Source organism: Neoarius graeffei, chromosome 11 (genome assembly GCF_027579695.1).
Source record: "Neoarius graeffei isolate fNeoGra1 chromosome 11, fNeoGra1.pri, whole genome shotgun sequence".
NCBI lineage: Eukaryota > Metazoa > Chordata > Actinopteri > Siluriformes > Ariidae > Neoarius > Neoarius graeffei.
In genome coordinates this window covers 77,525,725-77,542,432 of record NC_083579.1, presented here as the reverse complement: position 1 = coordinate 77,542,432, position 16,708 = coordinate 77,525,725, and the positions used below count along the sequence as shown (strand labels likewise).

The 16,708-nt window shown below is 40.2% G+C and overlaps 1 protein-coding gene across 1 annotated transcript in view; it reads left to right on the top strand.

Annotated features, from left to right (window-relative positions):
- The window catches only part of alk (ALK receptor tyrosine kinase), a 225,471-nt gene that overhangs the window by 82,206 nt on the left and 126,557 nt on the right, over positions 1–16,708 (top strand). The window contains exons 5-6 of the mRNA XM_060934731.1: positions 7,221–7,387; positions 14,246–14,340. Of these exons, the coding sequence (XP_060790714.1) occupies positions 7,221–7,387; positions 14,246–14,340 (262 nt within the window). The remainder of the gene's footprint in view (positions 1–7,220; positions 7,388–14,245; positions 14,341–16,708) is intronic.

Here is a 16,708-nt window from a genome sequence, read left to right as displayed (position 1 = left end):
GTCAAAGAGCAGCTGAGAGAGACAGACAGGTAGAACAGAGTAAGAGACAGACATAGAGGTAAGTGTAAGTCCAAAATGCAGAGACAGAAAGCAAGACATGCAAAGCCGAAAAAGTCAAAAGGAAAAGAAAGTCAAGAAGTCAACGCAATCAAGTAGAAACAGACTCAGATGGAAGTGGCGGACTCATCTGGTCAGAGTTTCTGATTGACAGCTCCTGATAGATGGGAGGCAAGGGCTCTTTGTTGTACATATGGAACTGAGAGCAGGGTGCAAGCACAGCAGGGCACGGCAGCAACTTGGCTCCAGTCCCAGAAATGAGGAAGGACTGTAGATGAGAATTTCTGTCTCGCTCACCTTGTCTCACACTCCCTGTCTGAGCACAAGTGCTGGATAAAACTTCAATTGCTCTAACAGCTGGTGATGTCGTCCTCCACAGTGCAGTGCCTCAAATGCTGTAGGAGGAGCAGGAGCAGGAAATGTGGACTTGATATCACACTGCATTACCTTGCTGGGTGAAATCAGTAGATGGGAACAGATAGCCATCATGTCTTGTCCATCATCTGTCGTCCATCATCCGTGATCCGTCCGGTGTCGTCCACATTTCATGAAAATCACTTCTTCTCTCTCAATTCTTCACCGATTTTGATTCTTTCTGGCGTGAAGGTAGGGGTACCTAGGGTGCATATAACTTCTACCCAGATTTGCTTCATTACAATTATTAATGAAGTTATGGACTAATTAAGCCTTAATGAGCAGTTCAACAAAAATCGCTTCTTCTCGGTCAATACCTCGTCATTTTGGATTCTTTCTGGCAAATAGGTTGGTATTCTATTGCTTCTATAATATATAGCTTGTATATAGCTTGCAACATTTATTGCACAAGGCGACCCACTTTAGATCGTTCCTTCTGGACTAGACGGGGCCGGAGTGTGCTACACCGTCATTAACAGCCTCGTTAGTATTATTAACAAGAAGAAGAAACCAGTAAGCAAATATACCATACCTCTGCTGGGGAAACAAAATAAACTGTCTGGCCTTTCTACCTAAGAGCAACAGGGGAAAAAAAAATCTTTAAATCAATGCTACTGAAGCATCATTTATCACAATTATTTGATATTTACAAAATGGGGAATTTTAGAATGTTTAATTTAGCTTTTGGAAATAAAAAAAAAACCTGTCAAATCTTCAATATGCAAATCACAAGAGGCTATTAAATTTAAACATATCACACAAGAGGAAGTGCAGTTGTACTGAATAATCGCAGCCGTACTGATATTCAGTACAACGGCACGACCTCGAGTGTAATATTGCTTTTACATAACACAAGTTTTAAAAACAAGAAATTAATATGAAGTGATGCTTTGGACACAATATGGCCAATTTTTACACTCTGTTTATTCCCGTACGAGCCTCAGTAACTTTAAAGCATGTCGGACAGCTGGGTAGTACATATTACATTCCCATTAAAAGTGCTTCTGGTAAAATTACCAACCCTTCCTCCGTTCATCTTCATCTGATGAGCTTTCATATTTTAAGTCAAAAGTTATATGCCATGTCTGCTAGTAATGTTGCTTTCAACTAGGAAGTGGAATTTTAGGTGCAGAACCAAGATGAGCAGAGTGATGTACACAGTCAGACGTCCCAGTGCCATTATCAGCGTCTGTAATTATATCTGAAGTCTTAATACTCCATCCATCCATTATCTATCCCGCTTATTCTTGAGTTTCAGTTACGTGACTTTTCTTAGCGATTTCACTTCCGGTAAAACAGCTGGTCGTCTAGCAGACCAAAACGGCTGTTGTAGTGCAAACAACTAGCGATAACTTATCAGAGTACGCTCATAATCTTCAAGCCACTGCTGGCTTTAGATACAGTATATTCAGAAGATTGCTGTGTGCAATGGAATCGACCCCTACAGTCTGGGAAAGAAGGATTTGTCATATGATCTCGAAAACTACCCTTCAGTCGAGTTCCCCGACATCTCGAACTATCTGGTGTTGCAGACGTCCTTCGACACCGCAAAACAGATGAAAGCGTGGAAGAGTATGGAGGCTTACAACTTTTTTCTGTATGCGGCTGGGTAAAGGACCTCAGGATCAAGTCGCTGCCGAATGAATCCTATATTGCTTTTGCCCATTTAAGTATTTTTTTTTTTTAAGCTTTTCGTTTGCATCTTTACAACGAAGCACTGCAAGTTGAAGTGTAAACAAACAACAGTTCGTTTGATTCTCACTTGTGTTGGCTCTTATCTCTCAGCTAAATCATTCACAAAGATCATCAGAAACCCCTTTAAAGACCTGGATCTTAGTTAAACAAGACGGAGAAGTGATCAAGGCGTATTGTAACTGTACGGCTGGGGAAGAATTTTGTTGCAACCTTCATGCCTATGGACTTTGTGAGGAGTAAACAAAGAAACAGCCAGGGACTTCAGCGCTTCGCAAATAAAAAAGTACCGTAAAATAATGACACATAGCAAGAAAAGTCCTTGGAAAACACTAAGGACAGAGCTGAGAGGGAAATACAAACCTTTCACCAAGTGAAACTCGAGCATGCTTTGACTTGGCTCCCTTTGATTTCAGTGAGAGGTTCAAAAGCCACTTTTCTCGACTTCTTTTTGTGAAATCCTGTGTTTGTTCACCCTTCTTTATTAGTTCACACGGAACCCTGAAGAAACTTTTATCAGTTTCACAGTTTGATCGAGGGCGGCACGGTGGTGTAGTGGTTAGCGCTTTCGCCTCACAGCAAGAAGGTCCTGGGTTCGAGCCCCGTGGCCGGCAAGGGCCTTTCTGTGTGGAGTTTGCATGTTCTCCCCGTGTCCGCGTGGGTTTCCTCCGGGTGCTCCGGTTTCCCCCACAGTCCAAAGACATGCAGGTTAGGTTAACTGGTGACTCTAAATTGAGCGTGGGTGTGAATGTGAGTGTGAATGGTTGTCTGTGTGTCAGCCCTGTGATGACCTGGCGACTTGTCCAGGGTGTACCCCGCCTTTCGCCCGTAGTCAGCTGGGATAGGCTCCAGCTTGCCTGCGACCCTGTAGAAGGATAAAGCAGCTAGAGATAATGAGATGAGATGACAGTTTGATCGATTCGAACAACCTAAAACAACACAAGTGTAAAGCATTTTTCATGCAAGCAATGCACCTTCTCCGTACAAACGCTTTGTCAACTGAGCTTTGGTAGACCACCAGATAAAGTTTTGAATAACTAATGAGGCGGATGTGACGTTACGTGAAACCCAAGAATCCATCACAGTCATGGGGGAAGCTGGAACCAATCCCAGCTGACTTTAGTAACACAGAGACAAACAACCTTTCACACTCACATGGGCAATTTAGAGTAGCCAGTTGATGTAATCTGTACGTCTTTGGGCTGTGGAAGGAAACTGGATCACCCAGAGGAAACTATACTAGAAGGATGTAGTTGTAAAACTGAAAGTTGTTATAAAAAAGTATGTTGGCTGCAAACACTGAATAAGACATGAAGAGGCTCTCAGGTGTGCCGCTATAAAAACCACACAGTAGAATGAGTTCAAGGATAGATGTTCGATTCTACACTTACTACAAATGTGTCGGGAAAACGATTATATCCAACACATTGAAACATTCTCTGGTTTGGCAGTTGTTAGTTTCTGTAGGTTCTGTGAAAGAGTGTAATTCATAAAGTTGTAATGTGGCTTGTCCAAAATAGGTATAATGTACAGAAAGAATGCAAAGTAACATGATGTAAGAAGCAAGATCATTCATTAATTCATTCACTTGTCTTCAGTAACTTCCTTCTCCTGGCCAGGGAAAGGATGGATCTGGGGCCTATCCGAGGAACACTGATCACAAAGTGGGAATAGGTTGTATTCAGCCACGTGACTTTTGCTTGCACGGCACGGTGGTGTAGTGGTTAGCGCTGTCGCCTCACAGCAAGAAGGTCCTGGGTTCGAGCCCCGTGGGCGGCGAGGGCCTTTCTGTGTGGATTTGCATGTTCTCCCCGTGTCCGCGTGGGTTTCCTCCGGGTGCTCCGGTTTCCCCCACAGTCCAAAGACATGCAGGTTTGGTTAACTGGTGACTCTAAATTGACCGTAGGTGTGAATGTGAGTGTGAATGGTTGTCTGTGTCTATGTGTCAGCCCTGTGATGACCTGGTGACTTGTCCAGGGTGAACCCCGCCTTTCGCCCGTAGTCAGCTGGGATAGGCTCCAGCTTGCCTGCGACCCTGTAGAAGGATAAAGCGGCTACAGATAATGAGATGAGATGAGACTTTTGCTTGCGAGTTAACTTCCAGTGAATGAAGTGGTGGTCAAACAAACCAGTTTTCTCTACCATTACGAGAAGAGTTAGTGAAACCATCTCTGAGTATTTTTGCAGTTTAGAGGCCAATGCACGGTCAAGATTCCTTCAGAAAGTTGCCGTCGATATGGGATAAATCCTTACATGTTAACAAAGAAGGATTTTTCCTACAAGTTGGAAAATTATCCCTCTGTTGAGTTCCCCGACATCTCAAACTACCTGGTGCTTCAGGCATTGTTCTACATGGACAAAGAGATGAAAACCTGGAAGAACATGGAGGAATACAAGTTTTTATATCTGGGGATCAGGGCACTACAAGATAAATCCTGTATCGTTTATGCCTGAGTAAGTAGGAAGTTCTGGGCTTTTTGCACGCGGATGGAAACAGGATGGAGAATTTATCACAGCTCACTGGAACTGCATGGTCAGGGAAGCAGTTTCGTGCTGTTAACTCGTGAGCTCTGCTTTTGTATTTCCGTGGATCGTCTCAATTATCTTATCTATCTAGTTCAGTGTAGGAGCCCGATCTACATCATCATCATTGTCCTTGTAAAGATTATTAGGACATCCTGATAAACAAAGTGGAAACATATGTGTTAGTTTACAATATGGTGACCACAATTAACCAGTAAACAAAACCACATGACAACTTAAATGTCTCCTGAACTTCAAAACAGCAGGAAATAACAGAACATGGTGAGAAAAGTGATTTGAGAATCCAAACGGAATAAATCAGAGGAATTTATAAACCTTTCCCGAAGTGATCACTGCAAACTCAAGCGTTTTTCAACTGCACTCTATTTGAGGTTCAAAGCCATCTTTCTCATCATGTTTTGGTAAAATCCTTTGCTCTTACACCTTTTTTTTTATCACTTCACAGGAAACCTGGAAGAAACTTTTATCAGTTTCATGGTTTGTTTGATTCAAACAGTGCAAAAGAACACAAGCATAGGGCATTTTAATGACTAGCAAGGCGCCTCAGCATTAGTAACGCTTTGTGAACAGTGAGCTCAGCTGACCACCACTTCATGTCTTGGTTATCTAATGAGATGGATGTGGCGTCGGATGCAACCCACCTTACCTTGTGAATGGGATGTCAATCTATTGCAGGGCATGACATATATTCACACACTCATCAATCTAGTACAACCCCGATTCCAAAAAAGTTGGGACAAAGTATAAATTGTAAATAAAAACTGAATGCAGCAATTTACAAATCTCAAAGACTGATATTGTATTCACAATAGAACATAGACAACATATCAAATGTCAAAAGTGAGACATTTTGAAATTTCCTGCCAAATATTGGCTCATTTGAAATTTCATGACAGCAACACATCTCAAAAAAGTTGGGACAGGGGCAATAAGAAGCTGTAAAAGTTAAAGGTACAAAAAAGGAACAGCTGGAGGACCAAATTGCAACTCATTAGGTCAATTGGCAATAGGTCATTAACATGACTGGGTATAAAAAGAGCATCTTGGAGTGGCAGCGGCTCTCAGAAGTAAAGATGGGAAGAGGATCACCAATCCCCCTAATTCTGCGCCGACAAATAGTGGAGCAATATCAGAAAGGAGTTCGACAGTGTAAAATTGCAAAGAGTTTGAACATATCATCATCTACAGTGCATAATATCATCAAAAGATTCAGAGAATCTGGAAGAATCTCTGTGCGTAAGGGTCAAGGCCGGAAAACCATACTGGGTGCCCGTGATCTTCGGGCCCTTAGACGGCACTGCATCACATACAGGCATGCTTCTGTATTGGAAATCACAAAATGGGCTCAGGAATATTTCCAGAGAACATCATCTGTGAACACAATTCACCGTGCCATCCGCCGTTGCCAGCTAAATCTCTAGTTCAAAGAAGAAGCCGTATCTAAACATGATCCAGAAGCGCAGACGTCTTCTCTGGGCCAAGGCTCATTTAAAATGGACTGTGGCAAAGTGGAAAACTGTTCTGTGGTCAGACGAATCAAAATTTGAAGTTCTTTATGGAAATCAGGGACGCCGTGTCATTCGGACTAAAGAGGAGAAGGACGACCTGAGTTATTATCAGCGCTCAGTTCAGAAGCCTGCATCTCTGATGGTATGGGGTTGCATTAGTGCGTGTGGCATGGGCAGCTTACACATCTGGAAAGGCACCATCAATGCTGAAAGGTATATCCAGGTTCTAGAGCAACATATGCTCCCATCCAGACGACGTCTCTTTCAGGGAAGACCTTGCATTTTCCAACATGGCAATGCCAAACCACATACTGCATCAATTACAGCATCATGGCTGCGTAGAAGAAGGGTCCGGGTACTGAACTGGCCAGCCTGCAGTCCAGATCTTTCACCCATAGAAAACATTTGGCGCATCATAAAACGGAAGATATGACAAAAAAGACCTAAGACAGTTGAGCAACTAGAATCCTACATTAGACAAGAATGGGTTAACATTCCTATCCCTAAACTTGAGCAACTTGTCTCCTCAGTCCCCAGACGTTTACAGACTGTTGTAAAGAGAAAAGGGGATGTCTCACAGTGGTAAACATGGCCTTGTCCCAACTTTTTTGAGATGTGTTGTTGTCATGAAATTTAAAATCACCTAATTTTTCTCTTTAAATGATACATTTTCTCAGTTTAAACATTTGATATGTCATCTATGTTCTATTCTGAATTGAATATGGAATTTTGAAAATTCCACATCATTGCATTCCATTTTTATTTACAATTTGTACTTTGTCCCAACTTTTTTGGAATTGGGGTTGTAGAACTAATACATACACAAGCATGTTTGTGGGATGTGTGGGTGGGGCATCACAAGGATTTCACTGTGTACCAGCCAGTGAGGCTTCCTACTACAAATAAAGAATGAAACAATCTGACAAGATGATCTGTTTATTAAAAGTAAATACTGTGTATGACAGATGCAGCACTGTGTGTAATGTGATGTGATGTGATCTGCAGGTACGGTTCCAGGTATGTGGAAGCCCAAACAGTCTTCTTTCTCTCTGGATCATTGAAAACAGCACAGGACCTGAGGGCCAAAGAAGTCTATGGAACTCCAGCAGTGAGACCAAAATGGACAATGGATGGCGACTTGTCACTTTCCCACTGTTCGGATTAGTTGACTCGTAAGTATCTAGGAAGTAGATACTTAAAGTGACACAGGTCGACATGCTGGTTCAGGAATCATTTAATCCACTCCTCTTTCTGAATGGTTTGAGCTGATACCCATCCCCATAGCTGGTACGCAGCATCTTGTTTCAATACATTTTATTTCCTAATACGGGGCGTCCTAACCACATGTTAGTCTGTTTACAAACCACTTGCTCAGCGGCCACATGAGGTCATGCATGGGTCAGAGGTCGTTACCGTGGAGCCACAGCAAATATAGTGGATCGCCCAGATTGTACGAAGACTCCTAAATCGAGACAAAAAACCCTGACAATTTTAAGGAAGTATCTGACATTGTCAGAGGCAAAATGCACCAGAAAAGAAAGGGAAAAAACACGGCAGACAAGCCGTTTCCGTACCCAAGTGTAAACATTAGCACGTGGTGTTTTTCCAGCTCATTCTCCTTCATAGACATGAGGCAGCAGGTAATACAGCATGTGATTCAAGTACCTAGGGGTTATTCTAGCTCCACAGGGTACTACTCATCTTTTTAATACATTGACCTTTGTCACGTTACCGAATACAAATTCAATGTTTGAATTAAAAAAAAAAAGTTTATTATATGGAAATAAATCAAGATACAAAGACTAGCGCTGATTTAATCATTCTTAATCACTTCCTGGTCAGGGTTGTGATAGTTTAAATATGGCTACAGCTTTGTTTATATTTTTGAGAAATAGACCCAATTAAATTTGTTTGAAAATTTTGCAAGCAATAATAAGAATAAGGAGAAGAATGGTGCACACACTGCAAAAAAATGGCCTTTCAAAAAATAAGAAATAAAAGATTAAAACAAAGCATATTTGCTTGAATCAGGTGAAAAAAATCTGCCAATGGAACTAGTCAAATTTGACTTGGTAAGATTTCTTAAAGTAAGATGAAAAATCTAACCTGTTTTTAGATGAAATAATTCCAAAATAAGAATGGGGAACTTATTATGCGAGATCTGATTAACTGAAAATAATCAAAATAGTTCTTATAACAAGATCATACTTCTTACATTTAGCCATTCAAGTCATTTTTATTTATTTCATTTTAAGGGTATTTCACTTAAATTCATGACAAAGTCTTAGCAGTAAAAACTGAATTTAAGATAAATATACTAATATTAGGATTGTTAAATTCTACAACTAAGCATTGCTAGCTTAAAAGATTCTCCTTTTGTGACCTGTAATTAGTAAAATACTCTAGATATGAGACCAGAGCACGGGCGATTGCTCTAAGACAACGAGGGAGGCTCAGCCTCCTCTAAAAATGACGAACATCGTGTAGGATGAATTGCGCTAGGCTTATGTTATAGCCGACCTTATAACATTGCTATTTCAGATCCAGAATCATAGAAATATATGTGCTCAACCCAACTACAGTGCAAAATCATTCCGTTATAACTTTCCCCAGTTCGCCTAATGTGTGCGTGAGTTTTTCCCCCTCGTGACAGCGCGATGCAGCCCAGCCTCAGTGCACTTCAATGGCATTTGGGAGCTCTGCGCTTTCAATATCAAAATGCAAGACGGTTATTGGACAAATACTGTGAAAACGCCCGCCCACGGACTCCCAGCCTCACAGTGGGAGGGACATGGCAGTTTCCGCGAGCAGACTGGTGATTGGTGAAAGCGGCCGGATATTTTCTTTGATTGACAGCTCGTTTCAAATATAGACAGGCAGCGGTGAATTTCAGTTCAGTCCCATGCGGATTCGCAAGTGCTGTGGTGTATTGTAAGAGATCAGCTTACATTTCGATTTCATTCATTACATATGGTTTCTACCAGCTTTTTTAGTTTGTATATATTTTCATTATAAATAAAGTGTAAATATAGTGTTGTCAAGTTTGCTATCTTAGTTCCAGAAATTTCGTTTATTTGAGTGACTGAACTTGAACTTGAGGGGGCTAGTCAGCTAGCAAGAAAGCTGCGCACGGATGCCAAGCATTGCTGATTTAATTTTGGCAAAGCCATTTGCCAGTCTTCCTTTCAAGGAAAACATTAAAATTAAAGAGCAGGGTAGACCAACGCCTCAAATTGACTTGGTGAAAAAGGTAGGGAATAATACTCGTTCCTTTCAGCTCTCCTGGTACGAGAAAGTGAATTGGCTAACAGCAAGTGACCCACATCAACAACAGTAAATAGGCTACTTTAGTAATATGTCATGGATGGACCAAAAATATAGAATCTATTTAAAATGTTTATGCTGAGTATATTATATTGGAATATATATTTTTCTGGATATGAATTAAACACAGCTACAATTTGGAAAACATTTTTAAACAAAAACACAGCCGAGAACATTTCACACTACAGACCTGGATTAAAAGTGAAGGGTTATCAGAATTGTCAATAAAACATTTCTCAGTCAAAATAAGTAAAATATAGGGAAAGTGTCATTGAATGAAATGTGTGGCCCCCAGCTCTATGTTTGGCTCCCCAAGGTCAGTGCTTGTGCCGATTCCAGAACACTCTGCTGTTACTGCTGAGGTTCCTGACAAAGAGCTGCTTTCAATAATGATGAATTTTTAAACAACATGCCACAATTTTAAAATATAAAATGTTAAAATTTACCCCCCCCCCCCCAACACCACCATCATGTATATTGGACAGTAGGCTAATGGGCCAAAAGAACCTGTTATTTCACAGTTTGTGACCCTGCCAACAATCAGCCAGATCAGAGGCAAGAGTATGGGCAAAATTGATGTGTTTTTTCTTTTAAAATCTGGAAATATCGTAACCGACCAGCCTCCCCTGTTTGAAAGACTACCAGCCGCCACTGGACCAGAGACTATCTTGAATCAAGTTGACGACACGTGTAGCATTGCAACAAGTTTTTTTTTTTTTCCCCATTTCAACATTCAAACATTAAAACATCTCTTAAGATTCCACTTCCCCAGGACCTCAGGCACCAAAAAAAAAAAGTCTACGCATTTTGACTTACAGTGCTTACACAACGCCAAAGCAACAGTGCATTTTGGGGGCACCGACTATTCATGTGTACGAGGGGTTTACAAGATCAGGCACAAAAAAAAAACACTGAACTTAACTCACAGCATTCCAAAAAGACCTCACTAAAACACCCTCCACTCACTCATAGCCTTTTTGAAGGCACTTGTCTGGTCTAGAGTCTGTACAGCATCTAGAAGGAGCTCACTCTGAATGACTGAGAAAACAGTCGCAGTAAACTTAGGATCTGTGAGGTGGAGTTGAATTGTAATGAAAGATTCAAAGATTTCAGTAAAGTTCATTTATTCCCAAAACAAGCATACTTTTGTTTTTTTTTTCTTGAAACAAGATGAACCGCATTTGACAGATGTCCAAAATGTACTTACTTGTTTTTAAAAAAAAACCTTTTATTTTCAAAGGTGCTCCAAATAAGACTTTTTCAAGACATTTTGTCTATACAAGATTTTCAAGATGGACTGTCTAAAAACTAGCCTTTCTAGCTAAATGAGGTTTTGCTTGTTGGGCAATTATGTCTTATAATAAGGGTCGCTAGATGTTTTGACTTGAAAATAGACACATAAACTTCCTAATATTTTTATTTTTTGCAGTGCAAATGTGAAGAAAACAGTCCCTCACATATCATTAGTTGAAATCATAAACTTGAGTGATGTAGCTGAGTTTGAGGAACTGTCACGGGCGGAATTCACACACCATGTTGACAGTTCTGGTATTTCTACCCCTGTTTGGTTTCCAGTGCTTTCTATTGTTCATGGGGATGTAGTGGTAGGATACTTCTTTGATTTAAAAAAAAAAAGTTCTTGTTCAGGTCATGCCCACTTCAGCTTTAAATCTGTAAACAGCTATGGACATTTGGAGAACTAAGCAAATACGGATACATATGGTTTCGCTGTTACATACGCCAACTACGTAATGTGTATTTTGACTTCCAACTTTATACCATCATTCACAGGGTGATCTTTTCCCTTGGTGCCAGGTCAGGGTCCATTTGGACCCTATTGATCCACACGTCATATTAATTGGAGCATAGTTTTACGCCATATGCCCTTCCTGCCACAACCCTCCCATTTCTGGGCTTGAGAAACAACCATTCACACCTATGGACAATTCTGAGTAGTCAGTTAACCTAACTGCATGTCTTCGGACTATGGAGGAAACCTATGCAGACATGGGGAGAACATGCAAACTCCACTGTCCCTGTCAGCCACTGAGCTTGAACCCAGAACCTTCTTGTTGTGAAACGACATTGCTAACCACTACACCACCGTGCCACCATCAACTTTATACTCTCTCTCTCTGAACTAAAATAGGTGGAAAAAACAACACAGTTATTCCTACATGCTACATAAATGCCTGAATAGTTTCCTGCTTTTTAGAATGCACAGTTGTGTAATTTGCATTCCGTTTTGTACTAAATCCCATATTCACCCTAAAATCTTAATGAATCCCACTGAGCTCAGGCCTATTCTTTGGTCTCGCACCATCATATCATTTGCTCATTCAGAAAGGAGGGAGAGCGAAGAAATCAATGTACAGAACATTCGCATTCATCCACACTTTCGCTCCAATTAGCAACTGCACTTGACTTGCGAGATAGAAGAGCGGAGAGAAAAACCGTGCACCGGGTTGTCTCCGTGTTCTTGATTGGACTCCTTCGAATGTTCTTGCTTTGCAAATGCCCATCCTTAGAGAATGATTAAGATTTCAGTTTTTGCCTTTTTCTTGTACTTTGGCCTCATTTTACATCTTTCCACTTTTGCTTTTTTGTGAATTCTTTATTGCCTTTTCTTTTTTAATTCTACAATGATGCTTCAAAGTTCACAATGATGCCCTTTAGCATATGACAAGAGAAGCCCTCTGATGAGCATCCAGCCAGGTTAGATTTGACTTTCATGCTCAAATTAGAGCGATGGGAATTTTCAAGGTTACAGTGGTGCTTGAAAGTTTGTGAACCCTTGAGAATTGTCTATATTTCTGAATAAATATGACCAAAAACATCATCTGATTTTCACACAAGTCCTACAAGTAGATAAAGAAAACCCAGTTAAACAAACGAAACAAACATATTATACTTGGTCATTTATTTATTGAGGAAAATGATCCAATATTACATATCTGTGAGTGGCAAAAGTATGTGAACCTTTGCTTTCAGTATCTGGTGTGACCCCCTTGTGCAGCAATAACTGCAACTAAACGTTTACGGTGACTGATGATCAGTCCTGCACACCGGCTTGGAGGAATTTTAGCCCGTTCCTCCGTACAGAACAGCTTCAACTCTGGGATGTTGGTGGGTTTCCTCACATGAACTGCTCGCTTCAGGTCCTTCCACAACATTTCGATTGGATTAAGGTCAGGACTTTGACTTGGCCATTCCAAAACATTAACTTTATTCTTCTTTAACCATTCTTTGGTAGAACGACTTGTGTGCTTAGGGTCGTTGTCTTGCTGCATGACCCACCTTCTCTTGAGATTCAGTTCATGGACAGATGTCCTGACATTTTCCTTTAGAATTTGCTGGTATAATTCAGAATTCAGCATTCCATTGACGATGGCAGCCATCCTGGACCAGATGCAACAAAACAGGCCCAAATCATGATACTACCACCACCATGTTTCACAGATGGGTTAAGGTTCTTATGCTGGAATGCAGTGTTTTCCTTTCTCCAAACATAACGCTTCTCATTTAAACCAAAAGTTCTATTTAGGTCTCATCCGTCCACAAAACATTTTTCCAATAGCCTTCTGGCTCGTCCACATGACCTTTAGCAAACTGCAAACGAGCAGCAGTGCTCTTTTTGGAGAGCAGTGGCTTTCTCCTTGCAACCCTGACATGCACACCATTGTTGTTCAGTGTTCTCCTGATGGTGGACTCATGAACATTAGCCAATGTGAGAGAGGCCTTCAGTTGCTTAGAAGTTACCCTGGGGTCCTTTGTGACCTCGCCGACTATTACACGCCTTGCTCTTGGAGTGATCTTTGTTGGTCAACCACTCCTGGGGAGGGTAACGATGGTCTTAAATTTCCTCCATTTGTACACAATCTGTCTGACTGTGGATTGGTGGAGTCCAAACTCTTTAGAGATGGTTTTGTAACCTTTTCCAGCCTGATGAGCATCAACAATGCTTTTTCTGAGGTCCTCAGAAATCTCCTTTGTTCGTGCCATGATATGCTTCCACAAACATGTGTTGTGAAGATCAGACTTTGATAGATCCCTGCTCTTTAAATAAAACAGCGTGCCCACTCACACCTGATTGTCATCCCATTGATTGAGAACACCTGACTCTAATTTCACCTTCAAATTAACTGCTAATCCTAGAGGTTCACATACTTTTGCCACTCACAGATATGTAATATTGGATCATTTTCCTCAATCAATAAATGACCAAATATAATATTTTTGTCTCATTTGTTTAACTGGGTTCTCTTTATCTACTTTTAGGACTTGTGTGAAAATCCGATGATGTTTTAGGTCATATTTATGCAGAAATATAGAAAATTCTCAAGGGTTCACAAACTTTCAAGCACCACTGTATATAAAATTCTGAGTTATAACCACAGGTACTGTGGACATAACAGTAATCATTTTTGACCATTTTCAGCCCTGTTAAACCTCTTAGGTCGAATCTTTTTGAAGAATGACCAGGTCAGAATCTGTCTGAAAGCTTGCTGCCTTTCAAGTGTTCTTAAATTTTGCATGTAGTCAAATAATAACAGATAGGCTCAGAACATAGCGCTACGCTGTTGGTTCAAATCGTTGGATTAAGCCCTTGTAGGCAGAGCGGTGATGTGATTCCTATAGCCAGGATAGAAAGTGTTTAATGTAGAACCCTAACTGGATGATCTCTCCCGTTCTTCTATTCTGTGTAGGTTCTACCTCCAGTTCACAGCAGAGAGTTCTTCTGGTTCTGAAGCGACGTTTGCTGTGGATAACTTCACTCTGACTATGAACTGTTTCCTTGAAAGTGAGTTGACTTTTTTTCTTCTTCTTCTTCTTCTTCTTCTTCTTCTTCTAATTGTGTCCTGAGGGCAATTTTGGGAAATAATGGCTCCTTTTTATATTTCAGTTGGAGATATTTATTTGGTTGGTTTGTTGATTGATTGGTTGTTTGTTTTTCCCTCCTTTGCTTGTTTTTCTGTTTAATTATCTATCTAAACTTCCATCGTTTAATTTTTAGTAAATTGTTAGAGTAGATAAAGTAGGTTTGTGGATTAATTATAATAGTTGGTGTGTTTATTTAATTGTATTTTATTGAGGTTTGATCTAGAATATTCCATTCCATGACACTTTTGATACGCATTTATAAAGCAAGATGTATGGGTTTGTTTGTTTGTTTGCTTGCTTGCTGACTTACTTTCACAGCAATTATAATTAGTTAATTATAGTAATACAGTATTATTTACGTCACTGATTATGTTAGAAATTTTCACCAAAATAGTTGAAAAACGCACTGAAAAACTGAGAAAAATCTAACCTTTAATTGAAATGAAAAACAACATTAAGCAATTATTATTTTCAACAAAAACACTATTGTCCCACTATTATTGGCACCCCTTGAATTTATAGTGCACACAATGTAACTGAAGCGTGTTTCCCATTTCGATCGAACATGTTTGAGTTGATTGGAGTGTGTAGGAACTTTCACGCTGTAGTCCATGACTTCCTGATTAACTTGGGAACAAATATGAGGTGACACAGGGGCCAAATTCCCTTACCCTGTGTCTGAAATCACTCCCTACTCATAATATAGTGGACTAGATAGTGAGGTCGCCATTTTGTAGTGCTGTTCAAATGTATACTGAGAATTATTACACCCTATATAATGCGCTCAAAGTATCCCGCAATGCATCACAAAAAGTAGTGTACAACCGATGGTCACTAAACAAGCAATATATACCATCATGCATTGTGGTCGCGCTGAAAGAAAAAAAAGTGTGTTGGGGTGAACGGACAGAGGAAGAAACACATTATAAACCGACATTCAAGTACAGTTAAAAATAGTAAGAGAATACAAAATAAGGTAAAATAGAATAAGACAGATAAAATACAAGAATAAAAGTGACAGTGCAGAGCGAGGAATGGACCGAATCGATCAGATGATTCACTGCCATTGAATCATCAAATTTGATTTAATTAAAAAAAAGCCTCAAATTTGATTTAATAAAAGGCAGCACATTATAAATGTGTATCCAAAGTATTCAGCCTTGATTTAAAAGAACTGAAAGATGCAGGTACTTTGTATTGATTAATGTGGGGAATACGCTCAGTATAATATGGATTTATCACAAAAATACATGCGTGTATTTATTATTTTGAAAACCCACCAGCCGACTGATCTGACATGTTTTAATTGCATGACAGTAATGACGTAAATACCAGCGTGATGGAGTAGTGTCCGGAAATGTTTTTACATCTTACCAGTGAGCTCACTATGTAGTCCTCTATATAGTAATTCCCTATGTAGTGAGTAGGGAGTAGTGAGCGAGTGAGTGGTTTCAGACACAGGGTTGGTCTTCCATCAACATGGGAAAGATAAGAGACACACAAAGCAAATGAGGGAGAAATGTGTTGACCTTCATAAATCAGGGAATGGTGATTAAAAAAATAATTAAAAAATCTAGCTACTCATCTGAAAATGCCCATTTCTACTGTTAGGGCAATAATAAAAAAAGTGGACACCAACTGGAACTGTTACAAACTCGCCTGGAAGAGAACCCAAGTTTATTTCGCTCCACATATGGTACAAGGAGGAGGAGGGTAAGAGAGGCAAAAATCCCCAAGGATCACTGTTGGTGAATTACAAGAAAAAGTAAACTCTTGAGATTTCCAAATCTCCAAACCCACCATCAGACTTCACCTCCATGCCAACAGATTATTTGAAAGGTTTCCTAGAAAAAAAAAGCCTTTTCTGTCAGTTAACCACAAACATAACCACCTGAAGTTTACAAAACGCTGCTACAACTTTGACTGGAACCTTGTTCTCTGGTCTGATGGAACACAAATTGAGCTTTTTGGCGATAAACACTTGCGGTGGGTTTGGTGTAAAAAGAAGGATGGCTATAATGAAAAAAAACCTGATCCCAACTGTAAAATATGGTGGAAGTTCTGTGATGTTTTGGGGCTGTTTTTCATCCAAAGACCTGGAAACCTTGTTAGGGTCCGTGGCATCATGGACTCCATGACATATCAGGACATTTTAAATCAGAATCTGGCTCCTCTGTCAGGAAACTAAAACTGGGTCATGATTGGAGCTTCCAGAAGGACAATGATCTGAAGAGTATGTCCAGATCAAAACAGAAATGGTTCAGTGAGCACAGAATCAAGTTTCTGCC